This window comes from Salvelinus namaycush, chromosome 29, assembly GCF_016432855.1.
Source record: "Salvelinus namaycush isolate Seneca chromosome 29, SaNama_1.0, whole genome shotgun sequence".
Taxonomy (NCBI): domain Eukaryota; kingdom Metazoa; phylum Chordata; class Actinopteri; order Salmoniformes; family Salmonidae; genus Salvelinus; species Salvelinus namaycush.
The window spans coordinates 19,946,769-19,966,737 of record NC_052335.1 but is presented as its reverse complement, the minus strand read 5'-3'; the positions used below and the strand labels follow the sequence as shown (position 1 = coordinate 19,966,737).

Sequence of the window (19,969 nt, the reverse complement as noted above, 5' to 3'; positions counted from 1 at the left end):
GTTTTTTTGTACAAATTTGGGTAGTTTTGTCTCGAAATTCAAGGATTATGGCCTTAATTTAGAAATGAAATTCATTTCAAATTAGGGATATGTTAAACTGCATATGCACATATTTTTATTCCATTCTTACGTACCAGCAAATATACATTATGTTGAGTTAGTAAGCTCTGTGGCTCCTGAAAGTCAAATCCTGGATCTCGAGTCAGCAGCTTAGTCTGTCATGATCTCATTTTGTAATGTTTGTCCTTCACAGGTTACCCTACTAACAGGAATGGAGGTGCCAAAGAATTTTAAGCAGCAGTAGCCTCCTAAGGTGTCCTGGCACAGTCCCACCAATGTCAAAATGTACTCCTCCTGCTCCATCCCCATCTGTTCTTGCTACTACAGCATATCTTATGCTGTTTAATGCCTACGATCAAATATCACCCTTGTAGGGAGTCTTATATACGAGGGACTTTTGTATATAAAATATTCTGTTGTTTTTGTAATTTTCCAGGTCCTAATTGCATCTCAAGCCGTACAATCAGATTCTGTGTTTACAGTCAAAATGCCACAGGGTGCTTTAATGAAGTGCAACACTAGAACGAAATCCCATATGAGGGTAGAGTCATGAGATGTCCTACAGTACAATTTCTCTACTTCTCTTCTCTCAGGTTCCTTCATAGAGACTTTGTATACTCCAATTTCTTTATAGGAAATCACTGGTTGGGTTAAATGCGGAAGACACATTTCAGTTGAATACATTTCAGTTGAATGCATTCAGTTGTACAACTGACTAGGTATCCCTCTTTCCCTTCCCTTCTCATTCAAAAGTTGAGAATAATACAGCTTTTCTTAGACACATTATTGGTGAAATACTGTCTTTGCAACTTTACAAAGCCTTTCCATACCATAATTGGAATAAATTCATCTGGAAATCTGCTCAATTGAAAATTACCTATGGGGATTTTATACACTATACATTTCATTTAAGGAAATTGAATTCACCCCAGCATAGATCGTCAGATCTGTGTAAAGGACAAATCAGAGTACAAACGGTACCTACAATTCTGTCACTAGATGACAAATCTTGGTTCAAAGTGAAGCCAAACCACTGTGACATTGAGATGTAACATTGCCATGTATATTTTGTCAAACTATTTAAAATACAAATATGTATCTTTTTTTCAAACGATTTACTGTTTATGCATTGGGTTTTACTACACTATTGAAATATTTATTAAGAGGGTGTATGCTCATGTGAATAAACAAGTATTGTTAAAGGTATTGTAAAGCAGTTAGAAATATTGTATTGACAGACCACTAGAGGGTCAAGATAGCATGATACTGTATGTAAGGAAATTGTAAATATGACTAATGTGTCCTAAGCATGCATTCTAAGCAAACTAGTTTACTTAACTCCATCTGTACATAGTAAAACTATTCCTAAAACAGTGATATGCAGAAGCCTTTCAAACTACCTAGTACAGTACAATACATTTGCCCCCTAGAGTTTGAAGTCAAAATTACAGCATCACTTTAATTTCCCCATAACAAAAAAAAAAATGTGTTTAACGATTTATGTGACAATTTAATATCTTATGGGGCTCAAGCATATTAACATACAATGTCAGATGACAACTTTAATTTAGAGGGTTAAGCAGTGCGTTTGTGATTTGTTCGAGGGGTCCTTAATGGAATTGTAGATACTAGGCAGGCTTATTATCCCACATTTACATTTGACCATGTCCTCATAAAGTTCACATACTGGTATATCATTAATCACGATTAGATGCAGTTAGGAGTTGTTTTGTATCATATTCTGTAATTCTAATTTTTTTAACATTTTGATCTCCGACTGCTACTAAAAGTGTTGCTTCAAAGTGATGTGCCCTTAATCCAAAATGGTAATAGGTTTTTGGATTAAGAATAATAAAGCTATTGCTATTAGAATACAAATTCTGCTCAGTCTGTGTGAAGCATGGTGGTACAACCTTGGTGAAAATGATTTGTACTGTTGTTGTATCCTCGCTTTGTAAAAACACCAAATATAGTCATGCATTTTTGAATGGTCTTAAAATCTAATGTTGGGTTTATTTAGCTGTGTTTAATGTTCTCTGAACAGAGCCAATGCCTTGTACATTAAACATGTTGATATGATGTAGAGCAGACTGTCTGATCACAGAACTACAGTATGTCCAAAGCTAAAATGTGGAGGTGACCATTCCCAGGGTAAATAAATGATATTGACTAAAGCCATTTTGTATAGACAAGCCAATGCATCAGGTTGCAGCATGTACAGTTGGTTATTGAGTGTCTCCAAGTGAATGTTGTCAATGAGAGAATCATCCCTGTTATGAACATATTCTTATAAAACTCAATAAGTGCTTGTGTTGGCAACTACAGTATAGTGAAGTGTCATCTACCCAAAAGGGATGACTGCAGAGGCCTACAAACAAAATTGGCTCCATGTAGCCTCTCAACAATCACCATGGAAATGGTGTTCACAAACACACTGCCGGTACAGACCATAATATCAAAGGAATCTTTGTAGTAAATTCACATAGTAGCTTATCGTCTCGAAGTGTCATATTGTAGTGTTTGGCATGCATTTCCCAGCCTGCTTCTGAATGTGAACACCCCACCCCCCCAAAAAGAAAATCGTGCTAGAAACAGTCACGACTGTCAGATTACAATTGGGTTTGAATCTTTGACTCTGCCTCAAGAGACTGACAGTAGACACATTTATTTCATATATTTATTTATAAATGTATAATACATTTCAGAGATTTATTTTGCCCACATTTACTGTCCCCACCCTCAGTATGCCATGTGGGGAAGGTTTTTGCAGTGTCTGGGAGGCATCTCTCTTCTAAACACAGGCTTGCAACTCATGCCCTGGGGTCGTGGCTAGTGCCCTCTCACTGCCAACCTACCAGAGAACTAGGCAGGGTGCACCACCAAACCTCATAGGGAATGTCAACTGGTCCATTAGGACACTGGCATCCGTGTCCAGAGTGTGTTCACAAAAAGCTGTGCTTTATTTTATAGAATTCTGTTACGTATGTTTAGTTCTCATACGATGTAAACGTTTCGTACTTCTAAGTGGTTTGTATATGAAATGCGTTGTACTTGGCATTGTTTTCATATTATACAGCTTAAAAGAAGAAAAAAAATGCTCTCTTTCCTTTATATAATGAATAAACTGATGGAATATGAATGTGCTCTTCACATCTTTTCTGTAGTCTTTCTGGGGTTATGTTAATTGTGGCTTGGACATCAATTGTCCGTTACTGCATCTTCATGTGAAAAGTCTCCTAACTCCCAAAAATGCAACTCTTAATCATTGTTTTCACTTCATCACTTTTGTGGCATTTATTTTAAACTTATTTTTTTTTGATGGAGGCTTTTATTTTCTGAATTTCTTTGGTGCTCAGGACCAGCATTCCATTTTTAAAGCGTCCCACCTGGCCTGTAGGAGCTTTACTGGAGAAGGACTTCCTCTTCTCATCCCTAGTAAATGGTACAGCATGAAACATTCAGTGAACACAGAGTATGAAACATGGAGATTTAACACTTAAGGGAGGCAGAAATTCATAATAAGTAGAGGCATGGAGCAAACATGTACTACATAACAGTTACTGACAGTTACTGATGATACCTATTCAATTGTGGCAAAATGTCCACATATTTGGAAATCTATTTTAAAGCTAAACTTAGAATAACATCACTAACCTTGGTTTAGTCATCTTCTTTTTCTTTAAGTTCTAGAATGGAAAAGAATTGGTATACAAATTCAGAACTGAGATGACATCACACTCAATGCGAAATGATGGGGATATCATTCAATTTACCGTCTGAATTTCTTCCTTTGCCTTTTGCTTCTTGTCCTTAACCCTTTGCTGCAACACTTTGTAGTTTACATACTCCTTCTTAGGGGGCTGTGATAAAAAAATTAAGTTTGTCAGACTATTTACTCTGCTTCATCATAACCAACGCCAACTTTACACAACTTTGTCCGAGGATCATGTTTGTATATTACAAGGGAGGGAAATTATATGGTAAACTCTGTTGGTGTGCAAATAGCAGGAGAGATTACACTTTCTGGAATGTGCATAAAATATCATGTTTACTTTATGTAACCACAGTTTACCCTTGCTCCAAGCATGATGGCTCGCTCCTGTTCAAAAACCCTCTGCTGCACTTTCTGGTATCCAGTGATTCCAAATCTTTGAACTTCTAACCGAGCCTAACAAACAAAATAAAACAGGAAGACATTGTAATTCAACAAAATAATTGGATCATTGGTATAAGATTGTATCATAATTGGGTAGAATTTCAATATCCTAGAACATTCACTTTGTTACCTTTTCTAGACTGAATTCATCTGGGTCCACCTTCTTTTTCTCTTTTGTTTGAGGAGGCTGGAAGAAAAATTTATGAGATGCAATGATTCTGACAAGAGGCTCAGGTTGAGGTGAAATCGTAATATGCCATTTACAGATGCCGTTAGGCATAGTACCTTGTCCTTGACCTCGGGCACTGGTGGCTTTCTGGCTTGTCTCTGTCTTTTTGTAGGATCCTGGAATGTGACCACCTCTACTGGTGGTGCCTGTTTAGTGGTTGAACTTGTGTTTCCAACTTCAGAAGCACCAGGAAGGTCAATCGCTGAGATATCTGAATGTCTGACTTCCAGACTGTCTTTAGTATCACTGCAATCGTCTGCAGCGGTGTCCTCGTCCTCCACCTCACTCCTTTGGGATCTCTTCTTCTGTGACTTTTGTTCTCTCTTTGACACTGTTCGATCACCTGTAACAACATGCTGTTAGAAAAATATTCAAGACCACCCGAACCAAGCCACACAAATGAGCAACTAGCTAGCCTCCTCCTTGAACTGGGGTGGCCATGGAGAGCTGCTAGTTGCGTGGGCTTTTGCGCCAACCCTGCTCAAATAAACTGGATTATGCTAATCACGTCTCTAAAAAGCCGCTCATTAGTATAACAAATGTTAATGCAGTACTGGAGCAAAAGCCTGCACACCCAATTACTCTCCAGGAAGAGGTTGACCCTGTTTCAACACGTCACAGACACAGCTAGCTAACGTTAGCTTTTCTACTAGCTAGCTAAATTAATGGCTAGCAAGTATAAAAAACAGAGCTAAACTGGTAAATAAAGGATGACGTCCAACCACTACTAGTAAGACAACCATCTCTGGATAGCTAATGCTAGCTAAATTCCAACACGCTAGTTTTGCTTTGTTTGCTAACTAGCAAGCTAAATTGCTAACTTTTGCTTACCGAAATCATACAACGTATTCAGGACATGGTCAAGAAAAAACTGATCCGTGTCTTCTTCCTTTCCATTTTCGTTGTTGTCCATTTCAAGCAGTGACTAAACTAATATCATGTAAATACGAAATAAAATAGGGAAACAAAGAAAAAACACGATTGTGGATGACTGATAACAAACCAATGTACACACGTGTGCGTTCTATGCAAGTGAAAAGCAACAGGATCAGGATGTCGTTTCTTGGCCACCGTAGTTTAATGTACAAACAAGGAAGTAGCCATTCATAGCAGGCAATTATCCAGCGAGTCAAACATATATATCTAGCTTAAATCTCTGTCGACGATTCTTCAGCCAAAGCAGCATCTATGTTTTTATAATACCTGCTAAGGAATGGCATCAAAAACTCTTTATTCGGTACGTAGGCTATACATTGCTAGCTTGCCCCACCCACCAACATGTTTGACACTTGAGCTAAATGTCAACTGTTTGTGCCAGCTGTCTTAACATTCGTGTGTTTGTAACGTTACAGCAAAGGGACCCCATGCTAAAGAGAGATGGCTTTGAAGACATTTTAGAAGAGAGGAGGAACTCCAGCGACTTGAAGTACGCGTTGAGGTGCTATGCACCGGTTCTTTACAAGGGAGTCACTCCCTGCAAAGCAAACATGCTCAAGAATATCGTTCTCCAATCTGATCAGCTACACTATGTCATTAATAAAGTAGGTAATCAGTGCCATAGCCCGCATGTGCAAAGTTTGTCATTGGTTGTTATAGGTTGTCAAGTGTTACATCTCAGCTCTTCTATTGTGCCTCACACCACAGTGACATCGCAACCCCTCTGATCCACAATTTTAGGCTACATGTAGATTACAAAATGTGTTGATACAATGTGTGCATGAATGTAACTGACATTGCTTTGCATGCATGCAGAGTTATCCTTGACTTTGTCACCTAACGGGTTAATTCCATCCCTTCAGTGTTTAAACTGGTTTGACTACCAATGACGAATGTATTGACAACATACTCTGAAACTGTCTTTGGGGATATGGCAATACATGTATTATTCATAACCCCTGCCTTCTGGTTGATGATCATGCCCAGGTGTCACAAGAGTCTGGCAAGGCCCCTGACATCATCCAAGAAGAGGCCTCTGTCATTCTGGAGGAGATGGCCCACCGGCTCCAGATCAGCACCGTCCGCTTCTTTGCCTTCGCCCTTACCAAGGCCTTCAAAACCCTCTTCCAACATGTCTGTGTCAACGAGGAGGGCATCCAGAGAGTGAGTGTCCTGAGTCTGACAATAAAAAACGGTAGCTCACTTCCTCATCAAATAGCATTCTGATTCTGAGTTATGTTGGAAATGTAATGCAAAGTAGTAGATTAAGGAGCATGGGACATATGGGATATTAACTATTTGTCCTATTAACAAAGTTCATTCATATCCACACATTCTTAATTTCTCCAGCTCCAACAGGCCATCCAGGAGCATCCAGTGGTGCTGCTCCCGAGTCACCGTAGTTACATGGACTTTCTGTTGATGTCCTACATCCTATACACCTATGACCTCGCCCTGCCTGTCATCGCTGCAGGCATGGGTAAGCATCTGCTCCAATGTCTCTCTGAACACCTTAATGTTCACTCTGTGTAAAAACACTCTCCTTTGTTCTTTTATCTTTTGTTTGGCCGTTTATGTTGTTGTTGCTCGCCTTAGTATTGAGGATATTATTGTGTGATCTAGATTTCATGGGGATGAAGTTTGTTGGTGAGATGCTCCGGATGTCAGGAGCGTTCTTTATCCGGCGCTCGTTTGGAGGAGACAAGCTGTACTGGGCTGTGTTCTCAGAGTATGTGAAGACCATGCTGAGGGTATGCACAATGACCTACTGTTCTGTTCCGCTGTCCTTTTATTGTGCTTTGTTGCTGTAACAGAGCAAGTGCTGAGTGTTTAATTTGTATGTCTGTCTATCTCTGAATTTGTTTTTTAGAATGGATTTGCACCTATTGAGTTCTTCTTAGAGGGTACAAGAAGCCGAACATGCAAGTCCCTCACCCCTAAATTAGGTAAATAAACATCCATGTTGTTTTGATTGGAGACTTGACCAAAATCCTTATATTCATATATCTGACTTGGCTCCTTGCTTTTGATTGAGCTTATTGCTGAGCTCTGCATTTGTTGTGCAGTATGTAGCATTTAAGTGTTTTGTTTTATGACATTTTCTTCTTTCAGCAAAAAACTCTAGGTGACAGGAAATAGCTTTTCTGCTACCATTGCCAGATTTTCTGTTATATACCCAGGGAGAGGTGCCAGAATTGACCCCAATAAATGTCATTTTTTGCAGTGGAATTATTTCATAACAATACAATGCTCTTGTCTGTAGATGTATGAGAAACCAATCCACTGTAATCATTTTGGACCATGGCTCTCGTCATTTCAGGGCTACTGAATATCGTGATTGAACCATTCTTCAAAGGAGAAGTGTTTGATGTCAACCTAGTGCCTGTCAGCATCAGTTATGAGAGGATACTAGAGGAATCTCTCTATGCCAGGGAGCTCCTGGGAGTGCCCAAGCCTAAGGAGTCCACCTCTGTGAGTCTCTACTATGTGCCTAGCCCTGTACTGTACTGATGGAAATAGATTTACAACCAAGAGAGGTGTTGTCTGGAGAAAGTAGACATTCACTTGATTTCATCGGTTTTTCAGTATTGATTGAAATTAACTTACTTCCTGCGTACATTGATATCTCACCTCACTTAGTTGATATCCTGCACCTGTGTTTACACAGCACATTGCCAGGCAATTGCATAATGACACTCAAACATAGGCTGCTATTTTGCCTTTCAGGGACTGTTGAAAGCCAGGAGAATCCTCAGTGAAGACTATGGCAGCATTCATGTGTACTTTGGCCAACCAGTGTCAGTACGGAGTCTGGCCCAGGGCAAGGTCAACCGCTCTAAGTACAACCTTTTCCCAAGGTACACTGTGCTGTCTATTTATGGTAAACCTTACACTCATAACTTACAATAGCTCACACGGATTGACATTAAGTGTTGCCTTAATCCCTGGGGAATAAATTGAGCCTGCTTTTATGTTGCCCCATTGGGTAGGTGTTAAAAAAACAACCAAACTGCAAAGAATTCCAATAAAACTTATATTTCTGGTTCGTCCCCATTGTTATGTTAAAAACATTAAATTTGTGTAATTTCAGGCAGTCGGACATGTTGAGACTGCTCTGATAAAAAAAATAACAAAAATAATAATAGTATTTTTTTTTATAACAACAAAAGTACAAAGAACTCCAGTACTGCTCTTTCTGATGTGTAGGTGAAAGGCAGGCCATATATGGCACTTTCACATGTAAATAGCAAATTTACTTTTTTGACCAAGTGATCTTCAGGCAACCCAAAAATATTCCTGACATGCCTGATGGGCAAGTGCCTTTCAGACTTCAATGTTAATCCCTGACTCATAACTCTCCCCACTAGCTAATACTTCAATGGCTTTTTTTTCCTGAGATTAAAAAATGAATACAATTCAGTTGAGACCCTGTTTTAATTTGAGATGGTTAGTCATGTTCTTCAGTAATCACTGGAGTCTTATCCTGTTACAGACACATCCCTAGGAAGCCCATGGAGGAGACCCAGTCATTTGTGAATGACACTGCCTACAGGATAGTGCGTCTGCAGGAGGACAACATGGTGCTGAAGCCCTGGGTCCTGATGGCCTCCCTCCTCCTGCAGAACCTGGAGGGCCTGGAACTGTCTGTGCTGACAGAGCAGACCGTCTGGCTCCGAGGCCTAGCCCTGTCTTATGCTGCCTTCCTGGACTGGCCTGGTAGGATCCACACCAGTCATAGGCAATGCACATTGATCCCAGTGTAACTCTTACTTTTAACTTTAACACACCATTGATTGTGCTTTAACTCTCCTGTTGACCTCAAATGATACAGTAAGCTCTTTGATGCTGTTGCTTAGTGTTTTTTTGTAGCCTCAGCACAACTTGGCCTAAATATTTGTTTATTTAAACCTTATTTTACCAGGTAAATTGACTGAGAACACATTCTCATTTACAGCAACGACCTGGGGAATAGTTACAGGGGAGAAGAATGAGCCAATTGGAAGCTGGCGATGATTAAGTGGCCAGATTGGGAATATAGCCAGGACTCCGGGGTTAACACCGCTACTCACGAGACCCATTTAACAGCACCTTACACCGGGCAATGTCCCCAATCACTGCCCTGGGGCATTGGATATATAAACTCAGCAAAAAAAGAAACGTCCCTTTTTCAGGACCCTGTCTTTCAAAGATAATTTGTAAAAATCCAAATAACATCACAGATCTACATTGTAAAGGGTTTAAACACTGTTTCCCATGCTTGCTCAATGAACCATAAACAATGAATGAACATGCACATGAGAAACGGTCGTTAAGACACTAACAGCTTACAGACGGTAGGCAATTAAGGTCACAGTTATGAAAACTTAGGACACTAAAGAGGCCTTTCTACTGACTCTGAAAAATACCAAAAGAAAGATGCCCAGGGTCCCTGCTCATCTGCGTGAATGTGCCTTAGGCATGCTGCAAGGAGGCATGAGGACTGCAGATGTGGCCAGGGCAATAATTGCAATGTCCGTACTGTGAGATGCCTAAGACAGCGCTACAGGGAGACAGGACGGACAGCTGATCGTCCTCGCAGTGGCAGACCACGTGTAACAACACCTGCACAGGATCGGTACATCCGAACATCACACCTGCGGGACAGGTACAGGATGGCAACAACAACTGCCTGAGTTACACCAGGAACGCATAATCCCTCCATCAGTGCTCAGACTGTCCGCAATAGGCTGAGAGAGGCTGGACTGAGGGTTGTAGGCCTGTTGTAAGGCAGGTCCTCATCAGACATCATGGGCACTAACCCACCGTCGCTGGACTAGACCGGACTGGCAAAAAGTGCTCTTCACTGACGACTTGCGGTTTTGTCTCACCAGGGGTGATTGTCTGATTTGCATTTATCGTCGAAGGAATGAGCGTTACACCGAGGCCTGTACTCTGGAGCGGGATCAATTTGGAGGTGGAGGTGGCGGGTCCGTCATGGTCAGGGGCGGTGTGTCACAGCATCATTGGACTGAGCTTGTTGTCATTACAGGCAATCTCAACGCTGTGCGTTACAGGGAAGACATCCTCCTCCCTCATGTGGTACCCTTCCCGCAGGCTCATCCTGACATGACCCTCCAGCATGACAATGCCACCAGCCATACTGCTCGTTCTGTGAGTGATTTCCTGCAAGACAGGAATGTCAGTGTTCTGCCATGGCAGCGAAGAGCCCGCATCTCAATCCCATTGAGCACGTCTGGGACCTGTTGGATCGGAGGGTGAGGGCTAGGGCCATTCCCCCCAGAAATGTCCGGGAACTTGCAGGTGCCTTGGTGGAAGAGTGGGTTAACATCTCACATCAAGAACTGGTAAATCTGGTGCAATCCACGTGGAGGAGATGCACTGCAGTACTTAATGCAGCTGGTGGCCACACCAGATACTGACTGTTACTTTTGATTTTGACCCCTCCTTTGTTCAGGGACACATTATTCCATTTCTATTAGTCACATGTCTGTGAACTTGTTCAGTTTGTCTCAGTTGTTGAATCTTGTTATGTTCATACAAATATTTACACATGTTAAGTTTGCTGAAAATAAACGCACTTGACAGTGAGAGGATGTTTCTTTTTTTGCTGAGTTATTTTTTTTTGCCCAGAGGAAAGAGTGCTTCCTAGTGTTTCTTGTAGGGGCGGCAGGTAGCCTAGTGGTTAGAGTGTTTGGCCAGTAACCGAAAGGTTGCAGGATCAAATCCCCGAGCTGACAAGGTTAACATCTGTCATTCTGCCCATGAACAAGGCAGTTAACTCACTGTTCCTAGGCCGTCATTGTAAATAAGAATTTGTTCTTAACTGATTTGCCTAGTTAAATAAAGTTTACATAAAAAACAACCCCCCTCCAAAAATCCTACTGGCCCTCCAACACCACTTCCAGCAGCATCTGATATCCCATCCAGGGACCGATCCTGCTTAGCTTCAAAGGCAAGCCAGCAGTGGGATGCACAGTGGTATGTTGCTGGCCAAATATAAATGCAGCACATTTGGTTCACCTCCAGGCAACAAGTGAATGTCATACATATTGCATTAGAATTTAATCAAAGGCAAAGTTATTCTATTTTTTAAATTGTTTTATTTACTGCCCCACACATGTAATCGGGGGTTGATTGCAATGTTGATTGCGGTATGGTCGTATTGGAATTGACCCAGTGAAAAAAAACGTAATTTCCTCGCCAAGGTCTTTCTTGGACAAAAGTGTTTCATGAGCCCTAAAAACATTCTCTACCTGAAAGTGCAGAATCTGTTCACTCACTGACTTTGACTGGCCCTATATTATTTATCAGACCCACTGCTCCTGATGCGATATGATGTTTGATATCCAGTTCCCTTTGATGTCAGAAGAATACATGTTTGAGTATGAGCGACTGATCTAGCTTTATAATTAGCTCTGTGTGAACCTCTGGGCTTGCTAACCACACCCAGATGATGCTCTCATGGCCCTTCCAGGCCTCAGACATCAGTCCCTTGTCACTGCTCTGGGGATTTCCCCTGCCATCCTTAATGAGTCACTGATGTTGTGACAGGATCTGAAGGATCATCTCAGACACCCTGCGTGTGCCGTCTAGACAGAACTCACTGCTGGGCCTCGTCACCTTGTTACTTCCTTCTCTTTTCTCTGTCTCACTCTTTGTTTCTGTCTCTTTTCTCTCGCTCCTCCAGACCATGCTCCCACAGCGAAGGTGGTGTCGTCCAGCCTGGCTCTCCACAGGGGCTTGGCGTGTGTCTCAGGGGGCCGGGTTAGTCTGGTGGTAGGGGAGCCCCTGGGCCCGGTGACCCCAGAGGAGGCTCTCTTTAACAGAGCCGTCAGCGTGCTCTCCTGTGCCTCCTACAGGAACCAGGTCCTTCACGTGTTCCTCCGGCCCGCCATGCTGGCTGTGGCCATGCACACTGCAGCCTCCTCTAAGAAGAGTGAGTGGCCTGGCAGTAGGCCAACTCTGATCTCATTTAATATTAATAGTACATTCATGGGTTTTATATAGTGCTTCATGGACTCAAAGATGCTTATTAGAACAAATTTATTAGGTTTGAAATATAGTATATAGCCCCAGTTTAAGTTTCCACTCAATATACCTGCTTTTATGTCGTCCCAATAGGGTGCTAGCTAGTATACATGGCTGAGGTTTTTGAATGTGTGTTTTTCCACTTATTTAAACAAGGCTGCATCTTTCAGATGACGTGTACAACTGCTTCAGCTTCCTTTGGGACATGTTCTCCAATGACTTCATCCTCTGTCCTGGGGACACTGTCCAGGTAATACTTACATGCACAGTGACAAATAATTTTAAGGGATTTAAAATCGTAATAAGCTCTTAGTATGCACTTATTCCTATGGTGAATATCCATACAGGACTTTGAGGAGGCGTGTTACCTGCTGGTGAAGACTGGTGCTGTTCAGATGCCGCAGCAGGACATAGTGATGACAGACATAGGTCAGCCCACCCTCTCCTTCTTCAATGGCCTGCTGGAACCATTCCTACAAGGCTACCAGGTACACTGGCCCTCAGTCTAGCACTAATGTAAACCTTTTATCTGAGCATGATACTTCCTGATGGCTTTATAATAGCTTTATTACTTTATCATAACTTAAAACACTTTTCTTACATTTTACTCAAAGAGCTCAAGAGCCTTTTATAGTGGCCTGATGATTTAGCAGTATTGTGTACATTGGAGTTCCCAAAAGTTGTCAATTCATTTTACAGTGGCAACTGTCTTGCAGGAGAATCCTCAGTGAAATATGAATTTTCATGACCGGTCTCCAGTAGAGGGAGCTCTATAACCAGAGCACTGTCACGTTAGGGTGTTACATGATGGGTGTCCACAAATCAGCATTGCACATTTCTTTGGATAGTGCCACTCCGTGGTCTTCAGTGGCTGTGTGTGAGTTGACTGGTGTTGAATTCTTGTGTGTGGCTCTTCTAGGTGGTGTGTCGGTACTTCTGTGAGGAGGCCAGTGAGGGCCTGACAGAGAAGCAGTACATCCCTGCTGTCCGCAGCTTCGCTGTCAAACTCATCCTAGCAGGTGCCTTCACTTCACTCTCTGAAATGTTTTGAGTGTGGTCTGGGTTCAGTCAGCAGCATAACAACTTTAGTTTATAGCCAAGTGGAACAGTATACATTTATTTGGATAGTCCCATGGTTTGCAGATGTTCAGCTGTCTGTCAACAACATTTTAACTTACTATCCACTAACCCTAGCCATATCCATAGCTTTATGTCCACGTCTGTGCCCAGCGGGTAGGTTTAGCTGGACATCTGTCTATTCCACATTGGTTCAATGTAATTTCATTGAAATGCCGTGGAAACGACATTGATTCAACCAGTGTGTGCCCAGTGGGCAGCTTCATGTCTACACCCTTGCTCTTGGTTTATATGACACAATGAAAACTGCCATCTAGTGGCTTTAGATGCTACTGCCAACTCTCAGAAGTGAGCATTCTGTGTTGTGTGTTTTCACAGGAAACCTGAGGTGCTATGAGGTGCTATCGTCAGACATGCAGAAGAATGCTCTTGCCGCTTTGCTGCGTATGGATGCTGTAACAAAGGTCAAAGTGTAAGTCCAGTTCAACTACTCCTATATCTGGGTTGTGAAGTTCCATTTTGCTGTGGGAATGTTTGTTCTGACTGTGAATACTTTGTTCTTTAATTTCAGAGCTGATCAAGTCACTCTCATAGTGAACAAGATGGCTGTGAACTCTATAGACAATATACTGGGTAAGAGTAGAATGATCAGTCATATCAATCAGACTCAGATCAGCCCAAGTCTCTCTTGTTGCTGTAGCAGAAGATCTGTATAGAGATGGGTTGACACAAAGTTATATAAGATGATTGTATATTTAATTCTATTTGAGTCACACAGGCTTGTGTAGTGCTGTTTCATTTCAAATGGCTGCATCAGGTACTGAGGGCTGGCCTACTTACACTTTTTGTTACAGCAGTTGTCATGACCCACTTTGGATGATGTGGCACTGACACATGCATGACAGCTAGCCTATAGTGGATTTTCCATTACACAACACAAGTGTGTGAGTCCTGATGGTTGATTTTGTTTTTACTCTCTTCAGGAGGCAAACTTCCCACTCAGAAAGCTGTCCTCGCTCGACTGTAGTTCACTCACTTCGCGGGCCAATGAAAACTCTGGAGAGTAAACTCTGCCTTCATTACCATAATGCCAAATTTTCCAGGAGAGCACAGCTTTGCTGACTACAAAGGTTGTTTGTCATAGTTTTTTAAAGGGAACTTCACAGGGATGCCATCTGGGACACCGTTTTCACACACACACACTCTTCAAATTTTTTATATGACAAATAACACCGAAATACTTCTTTAGATCTTCGCTCACACTAACTACGTTTCTGTCTAGAGACGTTTTACATTTCCGAGGTTGCCAAAGTAATTTAAATAGTAACCATTTTAATTAACACGTTTTGTGCAATCCCGTTTGTTTTCTAACACTGCTTGGACTCATTAATATATTCTTCATTTGTTATTTTGATGTTATGGCGCCTGATGTGGTATTGCTACTTATGTATGTTGTTAGTGTTTGCATTGTGTTGGTGTGGACCTCTCCCTTTCTCCTCTGCTGGGATCGTTGCCTTTGTGTGTTTTTCAGAGAAATCATTGTTACAAAAATGGGGTCGCATCATGTTGTTTACAGACCCAATTGAGGATACCAGCCTATTTATGCAACGTTAACACTGGGTAGATAAGAAATTGTATTTACTATATTTTATTATATCATAAAAACAGATTTGGAGTAGAAACACCCCCTCTCATGATCAAAGCCAAAGAGTTTGTGATTTCATCAGATATGCTGATGGTATAATATCCAAACATGAGAGCCATATGTTGTTTACATCTGTTTTATACACATGTGCAGTGCTACATATCCAACTGCATCATTGTTACTCTGATATATGATGACTATTGTGGAATACTCCGTTTCACAAAGGTAACCTGACCACTGAGGATGTGCCATAATCTCTCCTTTCCTATAGTTCCTGGTTTGTTTAGTGTGACCGAAGTATGTTTCTGAACTGCTTTGATATGACTGTGTTTACAATGCGGATTTGACAAACACATGAAGAATGTGACCATGATCTCTGTTACCAAGTGCAGCAGATGCATTGACTGCTGGTCTCCTGCCAAAGTATACGTGTCTATGTTACCCTACCATTCTGTCATGTGCAGTAGGGTGCAATGTGTATGTGTTTTTGATGTGGAATTAATGTTGTTCTAACATTAATGACTACTGTTGCTGTACAGTAACATTTAACTATGTGACAGTGTGTGGCAGTCAACTGTGATCAATGATGCTTTTTGAAGTAAATCTACAGGAAGAATAAAGCATTTGAAATATAATGGTAGATGGTGTGACTGTTCTGAGGACTAGGGGAATGTTGTGGTTATCTATAGGCAGAAATGTTTATGACCTTCCCATAGATGGCAGGCTTGCTCCTCTTCTATGAAATGCTGTAGGTTGTCAATTTCCAGGGAAGTAATGTGGATGGACGTGTCATATCAGGGAAGTATTTTCCATCATGTTGTTTTGTGGTCATGCTGCTGAGTAAGATAATACAGCCAGCAAATCCCCTAGCTTCCATCAATTTTTCTCTGACATACTGTTGAGTTCTCTAAAGTCACCACACTCTATTTACCTTCTCAATCCAGGCCTCTGAGCTCTTTTAACAGCTATATCAGCACTTATATTTTTTTCTCATGACATGCTTTATTTAAGGGGCATGAACCAGATTAACTCTGTTCAACTGAAGTGCTGCTGCTGGGGCTCTGTGGAAAACAGGTTAGGCCAGTCAGGTGGGTTTTCCCATCTATGGAAGTGCAGTTAAAAAAAATAAAATGTTTTTAACACCAATCTTTGCTTTTCCTATTACTCTGCTACTGGGAGTTGTGGCCTCATCATGAATGTGTGATATAGTCACAAATGGGTTGATGCCTAGTAGTTAACCTTGAAAAGTCTAATTTCATTAATTTCCTTGAATACATCCTGCCTAAATACAAACACCATTAGCCTTGGCAATTTGCATAGTGGCGTAATATCCATCTGAACATATACAGTGCATTCGGAAAGTATTCAGACCCCTTCAATTTTTCATCATTTTGTTATGTTACAGCCTTAATATAAAATGTATTGAATTGTTTTTCCCCCTCATCAATCTACACACAATACCCCATAATGACAAAGCAAAAACAGGTTTTTATAAATTTTTGAAAATGTATGAAAAATAAAAGCAGAAATATCAAATTTTACAAGTATTCAGACTCTTTACTCAGTACTTTGTTGAAGCACCTTGGCAGGGATTACAGCTGTGAGTCTTCTTGGGTATGATGCTGTAAGCTTGGCACACCTGTATTTGGGGAATTTCTCCCATTCTTCTATGCAGATCCTCTCAAACTCTGTCAGGTTGGATGGGGGGTGTCGCTGCACAGTTAATTTCAGGTCTACAGAGATGTGAGATCGGGCTCTGGCTGGGCCACTCAAGGACGTTCAGAGACTTGTCCCGAAGCCACTCCTTCGTTGTCTTGGCTGTGTGCTTAGGGTCGTTGTCCTGTTGGAAGGTGAACCTTCGCCCCATTTTGAGGTCCTGAGCACTCTGGAGAAGGTTTTCATCAAGGATCTCTGTACTCTGCTCCGTTCATCTTTCCCTCGATCCTGACTAGTCTCCCAGTCCCTGCCGCTGAAAAGCATCCCCACAGCATGATGCTGCCACCATCATGCTTCACCGTAGGGATGGTGCCAGGCTTCCTCCAGATATGACGCTTGGCATTCATGCCAAAGAGTTCAATCTTGGTTTCATCAGACCAAAGAATCTTGTTTCTCATGGTCTGGGAGTCCTTTAGGTGTCTTTTGGCAAACTCCAAGCGGTCTGTCGTGTGACTTTTACTGAGGAGTGGCTTCCGTCTGGCCATTCTACTATAGAGGCCTGAATGGTTGAGTGCTGCAGAGATGGTTGTCCTTCTGAAAGGTTCTCCCATCTCCACAGAGGAACTCTGGAGCTCTGTCAGAATGACCATCAGGTTCTTGGTAACCTACCTGACTAAGGCTCTTCTACCCCAATTGCTCAGTTTGGCTGGGCGGCCAGCTCTAGGAAGAGTCTTGGTGGTTCCAAACTTCTTCCATTTAAGAATGATGGAGGCCACTGTGCTCTTGAGGACCTTTAATGCTGCAGAAATGTTTTGGTACCCTTCCCTAGATCTGTGCCTCAACACAATCCTGTCTCTGAGCTCTATGGACAATTCCTTCGACCTCATGGCTTGGTTTTTGATCTGACATCCACTGTCAATTGTGGGACCTTATATAGACAGGTGTGTACCTTTCCAAATCATGTCCAGTCAATTGAGTTTACAACAGGTGCATTTCAATTAAGTTTTAGAAACATCTCAAGGATGACCAATAGAAACGGAATGCACCTGAGCTCAATTTCGAGTCTCATAGCAAAGGGTGTGAATACTGTTTTCGCTTTGCCATTATGGGATATTGTGTGTAGATTGAGTTTTTAATTTTTATTTAATACATTTTAGAATAAGGTTGTAACGTAACAAAATGTGGAAAAAGGGAAGGGGTCTGAATACTTTCCGAATGCACTGTATGACAATGATATAATGCTTTGCAGTTCAGAAAAATATTTGATTCAGCCTTCCTATGTTATGATATCTCATACCTTGTTTGGAGCAGCAGAGACTGGGAGTAGTTGTTTGAAGACTCAAAAGACAAAACATGTTTCATGACACACAGTCAGTGATATCATTAAGTAGAGAGAGGAGTTCTTGACATGGCAGAGAGACATGCCACTCCCCACGCTCCTCTGAGAGCCAGCCCCCTGCCCCTGCGTGTTAGGAGTCTAATTCGAAATGTCTGCCAAGTGAGAATGTCCCACGTTGTTCAACACATTGTTTTCTTTCACCAGGGAGTGGATCCATTAGCAGTCAGTTCTTACACCGCCCTCTGCTCCTCTACTCCGCTCTCAGAGCAGTGTCTCGGTTCTGTGGGATTTCTGGAGATGCAAGTTTGACAGGAAAATAAATAATAATCCTCAGATGGCGACCGCAATGAAGTGACAGCCTGGAGAAAATGTAATACAATTCAATACAATCTAATTGAAGTGGTGAGCCAGAACCCCCCAGAGAGCAATCAAGCTCTCTTTATTTTTGTCATGATCCTCGAAGTACACATTATAAAGGAAAAAAAGTATTTGGTAAACTAATGGATCTGGCATATTGTGTTCCTGCAACACCTTCACACCCACCTGGGCCTGATGCAGATGAGTTAAACAAAGTTGTACTCAAAGTATAAAGCATCTGCTGTGAATATGTGGGGAATGATGGCATAGAGAATGTTTATCCATTCTATGTTTTTGTAATGCTATAATATTTGTATATTGTATTTAAACTAAGTGTTGTCTTTAGATATTTTCCTTTCATATGCCACATTTCATATAAATATAAGGCCTTATATGCATCGGGTTGCATTTATCAGGTCCATTCAATATGCAGTGAAAGTAGGCCATTATCTACACTTCATTAGAAAGTGCTGCCTTCTCCGTGTCGTGTCTGTGGGCTTGTATTGTTCTCTGTACCCCCTGGATGTCATTATTGTCAAAGAACATCCTCTCAATTTGTTATTTCTTTTGCAGTACTGAGAGACATCGATGAAGGTACAAGATGTGGAAAGGTAATGTGACATCTATTCATTGGGGCGGGGATCTAATCCCCGAGCTGACAAGGTAAAAATCTGTCGTTCTGCCCCTGAACAAGGCAGTTAACCCACTGTTCCTAGGCCGTCATTGAAAATAAGAATTTGTTCTTAACTGACATGCCTAGTTAAATAGAGTCAAATAATTGTAAAGGCCCAGCATTTAGCTGTGTGCTCCTTAACTCATACCTCCCAATATAATAGAGTATATTCATTCTAACCTATGGATTAATAAACTCTCAGTATAGAAAAAGCCCATCATTATACTATTTCCTGCTTTGGAAAATGCAGATTGCTGGGCCCAATGGGGAGTTATATACTGTATGTTAAGTGCATAAGCCACAGAAAGGAAATTACATCTAATGCTCTTTTGTATTCAATATGTCTCAGAAGGAAAGGAAGCAACTTTCTAAACTGAGATTATGTCAATTGGTTGGTAATGCTCAGATTGTTTAGTTTATATAACAAGTCTTCTCTCCAATGCCTGCACAATGATTGTAGGCTACATGCAGCACATTACTGGAGTTAACTTCTGCTGGATTTCTTCCTCCCACCTCCTATATACCCTCGCTATATTTAATCAAAGTCGGTTCATGATGCATTGCCTAGCCGTACCCTCAGGCAAGTGCATTTCTGCATTACAGGAAATGTAATTATGAAATTACAAAGCAGCAGGCTGATCAGCACAATTCAAATTAGTGGGTACACAGCATTAGGCTTGCTGGCTGTGGCCTTCCCAATTAGCATGACAAAATTAGTTCCATTGGGTCTCAATGAGCCCTTTCATTAAGTGAATAGCAAACCTTTAGTTAATTAAAATTAGTGGATAGGTAAACTTCCCTTCTTGTTTTAT

The 19,969-nt window shown here is 41.5% G+C and overlaps 3 protein-coding genes across 3 annotated transcripts in view; 2 read left to right on the top strand and 1 right to left on the bottom strand.

The window, feature by feature from the left end:
* LOC120024132 (E3 ubiquitin-protein ligase TRIM9-like) overlaps positions 1-3,226 on the top strand; it is a 29,319-nt gene extending 26,093 nt beyond the window's left edge. Inside the window, exon 10 of the mRNA XM_038968280.1 lies at positions 254-3,226. Within this exon, the coding sequence (XP_038824208.1) occupies positions 254-304 (51 nt within the window). The 3' untranslated portion in view covers positions 305-3,226. The remainder of the gene's footprint in view (positions 1-253) is intronic.
* c29h1orf131 (chromosome 29 C1orf131 homolog) lies at positions 2,713-5,503 on the bottom strand. The gene is made up of 7 exons (XM_038968281.1): positions 5,277-5,503; positions 4,502-4,788; positions 4,347-4,403; positions 4,133-4,228; positions 3,834-3,920; positions 3,715-3,746; positions 2,713-3,492 (listed from the first exon to the last, which is right to left on the bottom strand). Exons 1-7 carry the CDS (start codon positions 5,356-5,358, stop codon positions 3,366-3,368), a joined length of 768 nt encoding a protein of 255 aa, XP_038824209.1. The 5' UTR covers positions 5,359-5,503; the 3' UTR covers positions 2,713-3,365.
* Positions 5,368-16,533, top strand: gnpat (glyceronephosphate O-acyltransferase). Its single transcript, XM_038968279.1, has 16 exons — positions 5,368-5,682; positions 5,798-5,986; positions 6,369-6,545; positions 6,732-6,861; positions 7,005-7,132; positions 7,252-7,327; positions 7,702-7,853; positions 8,109-8,239; positions 8,875-9,098; positions 12,070-12,318; positions 12,581-12,660; positions 12,758-12,898; positions 13,330-13,429; positions 13,866-13,959; positions 14,059-14,120; positions 14,471-16,533. Exons 1-16 carry the CDS (start codon positions 5,659-5,661, stop codon positions 14,512-14,514), a joined length of 2,001 nt encoding a protein of 666 aa, XP_038824207.1. The 5' UTR covers positions 5,368-5,658; the 3' UTR covers positions 14,515-16,533.
* The last annotated feature ends 3,436 nt before the right edge of the window (positions 16,534-19,969 follow it).